This window comes from Amaranthus tricolor, chromosome 11 (genome assembly GCF_026212465.1).
Source record: "Amaranthus tricolor cultivar Red isolate AtriRed21 chromosome 11, ASM2621246v1, whole genome shotgun sequence".
In the NCBI taxonomy this organism is placed as follows: Eukaryota; Viridiplantae; Streptophyta; class Magnoliopsida; order Caryophyllales; family Amaranthaceae; genus Amaranthus; species Amaranthus tricolor.
Genome location: NC_080057.1, coordinates 24,048,319 through 24,060,885, shown reverse-complemented (window position 1 = coordinate 24,060,885; position 12,567 = coordinate 24,048,319). Strand labels below are relative to the sequence as shown.

The 12,567-nt window shown below is 30.2% G+C and overlaps 1 protein-coding gene across 1 annotated transcript; it reads left to right on the top strand.

The window, feature by feature from the left end:
• The first annotated feature begins 6,865 nt into the window (after window positions 1-6,865).
• LOC130827606 (29 kDa ribonucleoprotein A, chloroplastic) lies at window positions 6,866-10,411 on the top strand. The gene is made up of 4 exons (XM_057693371.1): window positions 6,866-7,305; window positions 7,417-7,518; window positions 8,859-9,158; window positions 9,969-10,411. Exons 1-4 carry the CDS (start codon window positions 6,949-6,951, stop codon window positions 10,029-10,031), a joined length of 822 nt encoding a protein of 273 aa, XP_057549354.1. The 5' UTR covers window positions 6,866-6,948; the 3' UTR covers window positions 10,032-10,411.
• Window positions 10,412-12,567: the final 2,156 nt, after the last annotated feature.

Here is a 12,567-nt window from a genome sequence, read left to right as displayed (position 1 = left end):
GCAAAATGAGTAGAACAGACTAAAATGACAATTAATGCAAAATAAGTAAGAGAAGAGATTACATGTTATAAAGTTATAGGGTAAGTTAGATAATAGTGTAGATGAGAATTAAAGAAAGAATGTAAGTCATATTTAAAAACATTAAATACTTCTAAATTAAATAGACGAAAAAAAATAGTAAAATAGAGTATTCCCTTCGTCCCATTAAATTTGTAATATTTTTCATTTTGGTCCGTCCTACTTAATTTGCATTATTTATATTTTTGGATGATGGTCCACCACTTTCTTTTAATCTTATCTATACAATTTAAATCCTTTTTAATTTTATCCATATAATTCATTTTCTCTCCTTATTTATTAACACGTCCTTAAAAACTTTTTTTTTTAACGTAAATCAAAGAGGAGGGGGTGTATATATTACAATGAGAAAATAGGAGGGGTTGGTTGGAAGAAAATGTGATCGTTGATGTATGAGGTAGATTATCCTATGGTGGAAAGTGGAGTAGAAATGGACCCCATATAAGGAAATTGAATGGGTATGTACAAAGGAAGGGTTGTTGAAGTATGACTATATAGATTAGAGATTGGAGATTTCCTTTCTTTTCAACTTGAACTATGTAGTCAAACATAGCCAATTCTAATCTCTTTGCCTTTTGTTTTCTATTGTTTTTTAATGTTATTGTGGTTGTTAGGGATATTTTTGAGAAAAAAGGTTTGTGATGAAAGAGTGAAGATAAGTGAAGAAAAAATTAATAAAATTATTAAGAGATTAAAATTTCGAGTTTTAAACATAGAAATCTTATATTCTCTATCTTATTGACTTTAAAATACCTAAGCAAAGTTTTTTTTTTAATTTATTTATTAGTAAATATCAAGGTCATTAAAAAAGAAATTGAGATTACTTATCAATTAATGATGAGAAATGAATACGAATACATACAACAATGAGAAAGAGATCTACCTAGGAAAAAGAGAAAAAGAGAGAAGTGGACGGAGTGGCTAGGATATTTATGACTCACTCATTCTTTAATTTATCTTTTTTCTAATATAAATTATACTATTATTTCCGAAAGTCATAATTTGGATATTCGACTCTGATCCCTTCCCCTCACCTATCATATATTTTTAAAATATGACTTTCCAAATCGTATTGTCAAAAGGACAAATTTGCCCCTAAAAAAATAAACTTAAATATTGCAATTTCATCAAATATAGTCGTATCTTACAAAATAAAGACATGGATACAATATTTCCTTGTTACAACTACTTAGAATAAGTGAAGAACCAAGTCAATAGATAGCTCAATAGTACTAACCATAATAGAAAAGGGCCCACTAACCAAGCATAGTGTGGTCTATCCAATATCCATTTGGGTCTTGGTAGGTGGGAACTATGAAATTTGGAGAAGGAGGAAGTTAAGAGTAAAATGTTTGGTAAAGTATGTGATTAAGCATATGAAATTGTGCACTATTTTTTCTCCACAAAGAATGGGCCCACACCATTTTTGTGGGAAGGTGCAAGAGGATGAACTATCAAGTATCTTGTGGAATGTGGACCCTCTTCAAGCATTTTTGCCTTTTATATTGCATTTTCCACATATGTTCATGAATTCTACTATTAAATTAAGGATGGATCATTTAATAAATAGATAAAATTAATTAATACTCCATTTTAGATATTAAGATTATCCAATTTACAATGTTGAATAGAATATAGATTATCTCCATATTCCTAATCCTACCTATATATATAAATATATTGTCAGGAATATATATTATTAATATAACAATAATATTTTATGATCCTAATGTCATTAAGTGACTCTCATCTGGGTTTGAGAAAGTCGTATGTACGCAACCTTACACTTGTTATTTGTTAATGATTAAACTAACAAAGATGTTGTTTTCGATAAACCCTCGGCAGGAAACCATCATATTCAACTTCACAAAAATAATAAAATACACATAATTTGATGAGTTATTTTTACTCAGTCCATTATTATAAAATAAAATCAAAAACTATAAATTTTTAACACCTCAAAATAATAAACATTTTCCGGAATAATAATACATTAATAAATATAGCTTCCCTACCTACACCAAGTTACTTTACTCATAAAACTTTGTCACACATTGATAGTATGAATGGTCTAGTTTTGTTCGTATAATCACTCACTCCATTAATATCTAGTATCGAAATTGGCAAGGAGTTCGAGTTTGGATGGATACTTGGAGACCTCATACGTGCACGTTATATACTCAAACACGTGGCTAAAGAACTAGTTGACTTTTCATAAATTATTGTTTGAGACGGTCTTATCGTGAGACATTTTCAATACATGAATAACTTATTTTAAGTTAGACTCATCCAAAAACAGTCTTTCATCGAAACACTCAGTTTAACTAACTTTTTAAAATACAATGTACTTAGGCTTTTTAAATGGTGTTAGTTTCTCCAAAAATGTCATTTATGCGTAAAATGTTGAACATTTAATATATATTAAATCTTAAGAATTATCACCATCTATTACAAATAGTAGTGGGACAAAGTGTACTAAACATATAAGGTCCAAAAGGGTCAAAGGGAAGGGCAAAAAATAAATTGGAACAAAAATGTGCCTTTTTGTATTCTTTGATCAATAATTATTGGATTCTATTCTTGTTCAACTTTGATTATGGAGTTACAAGTGACTTAATAGTGTGAATAATGCTCATGAAGACCATAGTTATAATGGTATTGATCGATGGTCATTATACTTGATCATCAATGGGTGATTAAATGTCTATGACCCTTTGGTATACTTGAACTAGTATAAATAGGGGCTTAGGGAAGGATGTCACTTACACCCAATTTCTGAATTCTTATATCCTTACTTTCTCTCTTATTTGTGTTCTTTCAAAAAGAGTTATAAATTTCTTGTTAGAACTTCCAAATTTTATAATTCATCAAACACTTTGTTGTTAAGTTTCATACCCTAAGTACTATGGATATGGTGTATTGTTTGTATCTCATTGTGAATTTCCAAGTCAAAATCCAAGTACTTTTGTGGGGGAAATATCACAAACGGAAAGTGATTACACGCCTACAACAAGTATCAAGTTTCCGGGTAACTATTGTCGTTACAAAGATCATCTTCAAGTTATTTCTTAGTGCTTTGTGTAAATTTGTTTTAGCCATCAACAAAGGAAAATACAAATTCCAATATTGTAATTTGTATTTGCATTATTATTTCTTAATATAAAAGCTTTCATAAAAGATCATTGTTAGAGTAACATAAAAATCAAGTAGAGGTGATGTTGATCACTTCATAGCTCAATCCATAGCATGCCTAATTGAGGGAGATGATGGAAAATGCAATCATTGTGCTTGAATGTACAACAACAAACAATGATGGCATAACGCGACTTGCTCGTTCGAGCAGTTGAAGTGTTCATTCAGATCAGGCTAGTGGGTTGGTATACGTTTGTGCGATGCGTTTTACGTGCTGTACTATTATGAGATTCGTTTTATTGTTTATTGCACTATATTAGAGCATTAAATCAGTTTAGGGTTAGAGTGGAGTAGCATCATTTAGAGTGAGAATAATCCAATCAAGTAAGAGAGGGTTATTTAACTTTAGAGTGAGGCTTGTATTGAATTCATAAGAGACTCCAGTCCATTGTTGCAGATTTTAAGCTCTAGTGGGTGCGCAGTGAGCTTGCAATGGTGAGAGATTTTTTTCAATGTGCTATTGAATAGTTAATGAAATACAAGAGGTATTAAAGGCTTATTTATATTGTGTGTACTTTTCAAAGAATCTCTTCCACATACTTATATTATGTTTTCATCCTAACCACGCATTACCACCATGCACTTGCTTTCTGTCTCATTCTCCAATTTTATTTCTCTTTTCACTAAATTTTACTTATTTTACAACTTATACAGAATGAGAAACACATAGAATTTGTACTTTAAAAATAGTGAAAAAGAAAATAGGAACATTACATGAAAATAAAGGAGTATTAGTCTTAAAGTATAGTACCCAAACCTACTAAAAATCAAAGAAAATGGTCAAATAAATAAAAGGAAAAAAAGGAAGTAAGTTGCCTTGAACTTAAAGACTCATCCATAATTTTTTGTACTCTCTTTTGTTAAGTCTTTGTCTTTAAATTTCCACTGATTTTTCATTCTAAGTTTCCTCATACAATACAAGTAATTCTTCAAGATTATTTCCCACTACACTAATTATTTGCATTTATTCGATACACATAATATTAGGATGATCAAATTGGTCAATTAGTCAATATATAACTATATAAATATTACAACATGTTGAAGAATCACTTAAAATAATTAAATAAGACAAATAAGTTAAGTATTATTTGGCTTTGAGCTAATGAAGCACATGTAGCCATGCTATTAAGACTCATCAACAAGACAACTAATTAGCTACTATAATTGCTATGGCCATATTGGTGTTATGAAGGACGGTTCTATCGATTCTACGACATAGTTAAAAGTGTGATGGATAAGAGAAATAGAGAAATGAATCTCAAAATATAAGGAAAATATGTCTTTTTATATATAATAATTGAAACATCATGTATTTTTGTAACTTATATGTAAAGAGCTTTTATATGCTATTTTTTAAAAGTAAATGCTTAAAATCAAAACCAATGTTAAGATGGATCTTTATTGAAGTCTAAAGGGGTTCCGTATTATGAATAGAAAATGACATAATAGTAATATTACTTTTATATGCTATTTTTTAGAATCAATTGATGAATGAAATATTTAAGAATTAAAATAAATAAATAAATAATAAAAATAAAAAACTTATTTTATCCAATTTTTCTCACCTCAACATGTCTATCTTGCGAAAATTTGAAAAAGTTGAGCGAAAAAATAAAAAAAATTAATCAAATAAGCGATAAATTAAACTTTTTCCAAAAGTAAGCGTCCAAACCCCAAAGCTGTGCTTTGGAGCTGTTCGCAGTTATTAACTGCGAACAGGTCAAAAAAGACAAAATAGCTGTTCGCAGTTACTAACTGCGAACAGAAAAAAAAAAAAAAATTTTTTTTTTTTTTTTTCTGTTCGCAGTTAGTAACTGCGAACAGCTATTTTGTCTTTTTGCTGTTCGCAGTCTAACTGCGAACAGTTATTTTGTGTTTTTTGAACTGTTCGCAGTTACCAACTGCGAACAGCTAGTTTGTCTTATATGCTGTTCGCAGTTAGTAACTGCGAACAGCTCCAAAGCACAGCTTTGGGGTTTGGACGCTTACTTTTGGGATTTGTTTAAAATTTCGCTTATTTAATTACTTTTTTTTTATTTTTTCGCTCAACAATTTCAAAAATTCTCTATCTTGCTTCTTGCGGACATCCTCAGAGGAAGGCCATTTGGGCCGGGGAAGCCCAACTTCTTGTAGCCATTAGACTCCTCCTTATCCTTTGCAACTCATTCTCTTGAAGTTTGGCCCAACCATTTGAGATATTTTGAAGATTATGTTCTTAGTTTTCTTGCAGAGTATTTTCTTGTAATAAAAAGTTGTGCCCATGAAGGAGCAGGAAGAATATAAGGAGAAAAGTAGTAAAAGAGATTGATAACAAATTGTTAAACTCGTATACTTTAGTGTATATAGCAATGCAGCAACAAGGCATATATATATAGAGTACATCTCTATGCATTCATCTCTTCTAACATGCTCCATTCTGATATTATTCATACTGATTTATTTGCTTTTCCTCTTCATAGTCGTTATACACTTATACTTGCTTTTGTTATCATTTTTTGTTCCTTGATGATTATTTCCTTTACTTGTGGGTTTCCTGTTATAATCAAAATTTAATGTGTTTTTCAATTTAACTTATTTTCATTTTTATTTTAAAACTCAATTCAAAAAAATATCAATGGTCTTCATTTCAATGTGACAATGAGAGAGAATATGGTATTGACAATTTTTACAATTTTTGCTTGTATGAGATCGTCTCACTATGAGACGAGCCCATATAATTAACTTATTATTTAATTGATTACTTTAAGATTGTAAGTGATCGTTTTAAGATTATAAGTAATCACTCTAAGGCTATAAAAAGTGATTATTTTAAAATTGTAAGTGATTACTTCAACGTTATAAGTGATCACTTTAAGACATAAAATATATATTGGGCCAGCCCAATAAAAATGATCTCTTTGTGAGACCATCTCATTCAAAAATTAGTGATTGTTAATAAATTATGTTGCTCATTCTCTTTCATTCTTGTCCAAATTTTAGGTTGAATCACTTAATATGGTTATATACCTTATTAAATATTTATCTCACTTAATCTCCTCATTTCTTTACTCCTGTGCATCTACTTCACTATAAAATTCCCTCCTATAGTCTTCTCAAAGTGTTTGAATGTTTGACTTATCCTAATCTCAACTCCTAGTCTTCAAATAAGTATATAGTCTTCACTCCAAACTATAACCCACCCTACCACCTCAAAACAACCCCAAATCGATTTAGCGTTGTTTTATATTCAAATCATGATTAATTTTAAAACCGTTTAGATTCAATTAGACCTAATTTCTTCTCACACACTTATCAAACTACTTAGATCCTAACAAAAAGATTGAGTAAGAACATCAATGTCAAAACCCATTTCATCTCTTGGATTTGAATTTAAAATATATACAAATTAGGTTAAAATAAATTTGATTTGTATGATTATAGCAACATAAAAATAATTAGTATTAGAGAAAAGAAAGGTTAAAAAGTGCCCATTTGGCATTTGCCCATCCATTCTTTAAAATCCAAGAAAAATTTGTAAAAAATCAACTTGTAAATATTGTAAAAAATCAACTAGATAATCTCCAAGTTGTTCAATTTTTTGACCATAAATATCCTCAACAAATCTCCTCTCATCCTTCACCCTTAGGCCTTAGCACTTAGAACCACCCTTATCTTCTTCTTCATTCTCTTATATCCATGGCTTCCGCCACTTTCCTTGCTTCCTTCACTCCTAAAACTCTTGCTCTCTCTAAACCCATTACTTCTTCTCTCCCGTTTTATTCTCTCGTCGCTTCTTCACCGTCAAAAACGTCACCCAATTCCGTCGCATTCACTTCCATAAAGCGTTACGAGTCACTTTCTGCACGCTTTGTGCAAAACGTCGCTGTATCTTCAGAGTTTGAACAAGAGGAAGATGTATTGAGTGAAGATAGCGAACAGCAGCCTGACTTTTCTCCTGACCTTAAACTCTTTGTTGGTAATCTTCCCTTTAATGTCGATAGTGCTCAGCTTGCTGGCCTTTTTGGGTCTGTTGGAACTGTTGAAATGGTTGAGGTAAAAATTTCAAAAAAAAAGCCCCCCTAATTTTGGGGTTTTTTGAAGAGCTTATCAATTTCGGATTGCTGGGTAATTCACCAAATTGAAATTTTTGTTGGGTTTATGCAGGTTATATATGATAAAGCCACTGGAAGAAGCAGAGGGTTTGGATTTGTGACTATGTCTACTGTTGAGGAAGTTGAAGCTGCTGCTCAACAATTCAATGGCTATGTAAATCTTCTGTTATATTGTTTTCCAATTTTATTTAGTGGATTATGTTTGTTTGTTTGTTTTGTTGAAATGCTATGGTTGGATACAGTGAATAATGTGTGTTCTTTATCTATGTTGCAACATGAATTTTACATCTTCAGCCTGGAAATCAGTTCAAGAGATTCTAACTCTAAGTTCAGTTTATGTCTATAAAATCAGTTCATTAAGTGTAGGTTTGAAAAAGGATTGATAATAGATGTCAAGAATGGAAAAATTAAGTTATCAAAAATTACCACAAATTTGCAAATTAAATGTTCTTTGCCCTTTTGTGATTTTGTTTGTTTGTGTTTTGGTTTGTATCCAATGAATGTATTGTAAGTCCTATTAGAGTATATAAAATATCCTGGGGCGTTAACCATAAGCTTAAGCCGATGGTTGAGGCCCTTAGAGTATATACTCTAACAAGTACATAACCTATATGTTGGGAACTTGGGATTAAGGCATTTGCGTTGTTGTATTGTTGTTCTTGACGTAAGTTCACACATAATTTGATGTTTATACTTTATAGTATACCTTATATCATTAATGAGAAGCAATGGGAATATGAGCAATTGTGGAGTAAATTTTCTTGTAGATGAAGTTTGCATAGGTACTCATATGTATTATATGCAGTCTCTTAAGGGTACTTTTGTCTAGTAGGAAAGTTGGAATGGGAAGTAGAGCGTCTTCTCTTAGGAAAATGGTAAAATATGCTACTTTGTGTTGATGAAATTGATGGATATTTAGTATGACTCATTAAGACATTTGCGCTTCTCCATTAGGAAGAGCCATTTGAGGACTATACCTTTGTTAATGTACGAGTGATTGTGTACTTTTGTACTCCGCCTTCGCAATCTTTCCAAGTCTCCGTTACCGTGTGCTCGAGTTGCTTTAGGGAGTTGTGTTCATTGAAGGGAAAAATCACTTTCTGTACTTGATTTGATACCATTTTGCATTCAATTTCGTTATTTTTGTGTAAGCATCAATCAGAAAATAAAATATTTGTTCTAGTAGAGGTGAGGCTGTGTACATGACAGCTATAAATCCATGATGTATTTGCTAACCACTCTTGTAGGCGATGTGGGTAGTTTGTGGCTGTTGGGTCCTAATATCACGGTCATGATAGACCTAAAAACCTTACAATCCGTCGGTTATAATTTCTTACTTTTGTCATAAATCCCGGATGTATTTGTTCGGAAAGATTTTTACTTTTGCCATTGTTTCTTTCAGGTTTTCGCTCCATTCTTCAATAGAAGTATGTTTCTTTGTATATTCTTTGGTTATAACTTCTTCCCTCTAACATATTCTTATGATGATATCAGGAGCTTGAAGGAAGAGCCTTAAGGGTGAATGCCGGACCTCCACCACCAAAAAGAGATGATTTTTCTTCAAGGGGTGGTAGAGGTGGACCGAGCTTACAGAACGCCAACAAGGTTCACGTTAGCAATCTTTCATGGTCGGTTGATGATGCTTCCCTTAAGACTCTCTTTAGTGAATTGGGTGATGTATTGGAAGCAAAGGTGATTTATGATCGGGATAGTGGTCGTTCCCGAGGGTTTGGATTTGTAACTTACAGTTCCGCTGATGAGGTTAACAATGCAATTGAATCCTTAGACGGTGTGGTAAGTTGCTTCGTAACATATTCTTCACTTAGATTAAAAGCTGAATTTATCGTTTTATTAGTGACTTGCTGTGCTTTTGAGTGTGGAGTTAAATGGCATTCTTGCAATTGAAACAATTTGTAACACCCTGTTCGACATCATATCTAATCATCTGGATGTAATCTTCGATAGAGTCTCATCGTTCTTTCCTCATTCTTGGATATGTCGTGCAAAGGAGGGGATTGATTGGGAAAGAAAACATCTTCATTTTAGGGATTGTGTTTGGTATAATTATATGCTTGTGGTAGCCACAGTGGCGGATCCAAAAAGAAAAATGAGTGATTGCAATTTAAGTAAAACGCACCTATTAGGTTTTGATCTCTGGTCACATATATGGAAGACAAACAAACTTATCTAGGGTATATTTACATGTAATGTTTGATTTTATTTTGAATTTGAGTGATGTCAACTGATCTTAGTGACATTACCCTGAATTCGCCACCAGTATTAGGTATAATAAAAAAGCGGGAGGTGAATACTGAAACGCAACTAGCTGAAAGTGTTGATCAAGTTTGTTGAATTGGCACTAAGCTTCTTATTGTTGACAAAAATTTCAAAATTCAATGGACGATATTAAGAAAAAGAACAAATATGTTTGTGAGAATTAAGGATACTGATGGATACCATTTCCATAAAAGGAAATGTCGCAAACTAAATACAACGGATTAAAAAAATGTTTCAAATTCATGGGGATGGAGGGAGTATTTCTATAACTCTTTTTTGTTTGTTTCTCGTACTATTTGATTGATGAATCCGCGGATGCATATGCAGGATCTCAACGGGAGGTCTATCCGTGTGTCTGTTGCAGAATCAAGGCCAAGGCGCCAATTTTGAGTGAACTTTAAGGTTGAACCGATTATCTGCGCAGGTCGTTAAGACCGCTGTAGATGAACCCGACTACAACAAAACAGTACGTTGTTTTGTGCTTGAATTCGGTGAGTGTTTAGATGCACGGAGATTAGTTAGATATTGTCGTTTACACGTAGAGAAATTGTTGGATGTGAGGTACTTTCTCTAGCTGTAAGGATGCTTGAAACTGATTCATGGTGCAGCAGCAGCATTGTAGTGAATAAAGGATGGGTTGTGGGTAGTAAACTAGTAATGCTGCAATACAAATATTTTTTGTTTTGTAAGAGTGCCAAACTAAATGTTTTTATGGACCTTTGTAACTTAAATGTTATTTTTATAGACTTCTATTCTCTTTTTTAATCTTATTTTTTGTTTGATCCATATGTTTTGTTCATCCATTTTGTTTCTTGTTCACTTGGCATTCTATATGAAAAATAATGAATGCATTACTCACCTTTGGAAAGTATTGGATTAACTTTTGTCTTTTTAGTTGCTTAAAAAATAAAAAAAAATTGTTTGTTATTAGCTTTCGAGTTATAGTATAAAGGCTATGTTGTTGGTTTTTTATATTGATTTTTGTTTATTCATTATTTTTTTTAATAAACAGTCAATAGTCATAAATAACTTTACCAAATGTCTCAAACATTTTACTTTTCAAACTAACAAGCTTACAAAAAAGCATGTTTTTTTAACTGCTCAAACAAGTCAATTTAAAACACCAAATTCTGTATAAGATTGTCTCATTATGAAACGAGTTTATATAATTAACTCATTTCTCTAATTACTTATACTAGCTTGAATCTCGTACCAATCACGGATATTTTAAAAAATATTTAAATAATCTCTTAAATATAAACAAAATTAATTCAAAATTATCATGATTTTAGTTTGTTATTTGTTAACCATAATAATTAATAAACATAGAGAAAATAATATTTAAAATTAATAAACATAGAGAAAATAATATTTAATGTGTAAGAGAAATTATTCATATCACTTTATATTTTCTTGTTCATGTAATATCGGAGTATCATAGTTATTACAATTTAATCTTTTGAGTATTAGTTTAATCTTTATTCTATTAATTTTACGTAAAAAGTGAATGAGAAGAACAAATGAACATATAGGAAGTATTATATTAAAATCAATCAGTGTAATTTATAGGCATACGGAAAATAGAGAATGTTATTAAAATATGTAATATAAAATTTTATTATAAAAAAATTCTATGAAAAATATTGTAGGTGTAATCTTTATAGTAAACATGTTTATATTCATTGAAAACTATAATATAGCAATTTTCTCCTTTGGTTTTTTTAGAAAATCCCAAATAGCATTTTTATAATTTTGATATTATACTATTGTACAATTTATTTCGGTATTAATTGCTAATATCTTTTAATCATGATTAATAGTATTTTAATTCTCATGGATCCCAGATAAACTAACCACTATTAATAAATAACTAAAATATATTTTTATCGGTGAGTTTAATCTCACTATTCTTAATATTTATAAGTAATTAGTGAATAGGTTAATCACTGAGTAAATATAACTAAGCTCGTATTTTATATAGGATGCTTAAATTTTTGCTAATATCTATGAGATTTTCAATTAAAAATTTATATATCATTAAAAAATTATAATCATACTTCTATTTTCAAGACAATGTTGTTACATAATTGAGTATTCACTAATTTAAATAATCAGTGTGACTATTCTACTTTTTATATACTATAATATAAAGATTAAAATAGTTAATAAGATGTAACAAATATTTCAATATATGCAAGTCAAAATTTAATATTTTTTCATAATTTTCTTACCTTATTAGCTGATATTTTTCCTTTTATATCTTATACTTCCTTCGTTTTTTTTGTTTGTCCACTTTAAGAGAGAGAAATTTAAATTAGATTTTTAAAGTATATATTGAAGATAAAATATATTCATGTGAGATCTTGTTAGATTTGTCTTGATGTAAAGTTTTTTAATATATAATTTTTATAATTTTTTATAATGCGTACTTAGAGCTTTTAAGATTTAAAATTTACTAAAAAATACGTGCAAAAAATAAAGTGAACAAAGAAAAAGGAATAAAAGGAGTAAAATTTTTGTAATAATTTATTCCTTCAACTTCTTTACTTGTTTGACATTAATGAATGGTATATGTCTAAATATGAAGTTTATTCTATTAATTGAATTTAATGATGTAATTAACTATTTTAACCTGATTATTTAGGCGGAAATAATTTCAACCATTGCTTGACACGTGTTAATAAAATATTTTTTTAGTTTCTTTTTTAGTATATTTGTATTTTATAATTAATCACTTTAAGTGATAAATAATTCCTTTTAAAATAGCAAATGTACGTAAATTTAACCTAATAAAAATAGTCTTATCAGGAAAGTTAAAATCATTTTGTTCATAGTTAGAGGTTAGAACTTATAATGATGGATTTATATTTAAACCATTAGCCACCATTGTTTTTTTTTTTTTTTTTTTTTCGTTTTGGGTATTGGC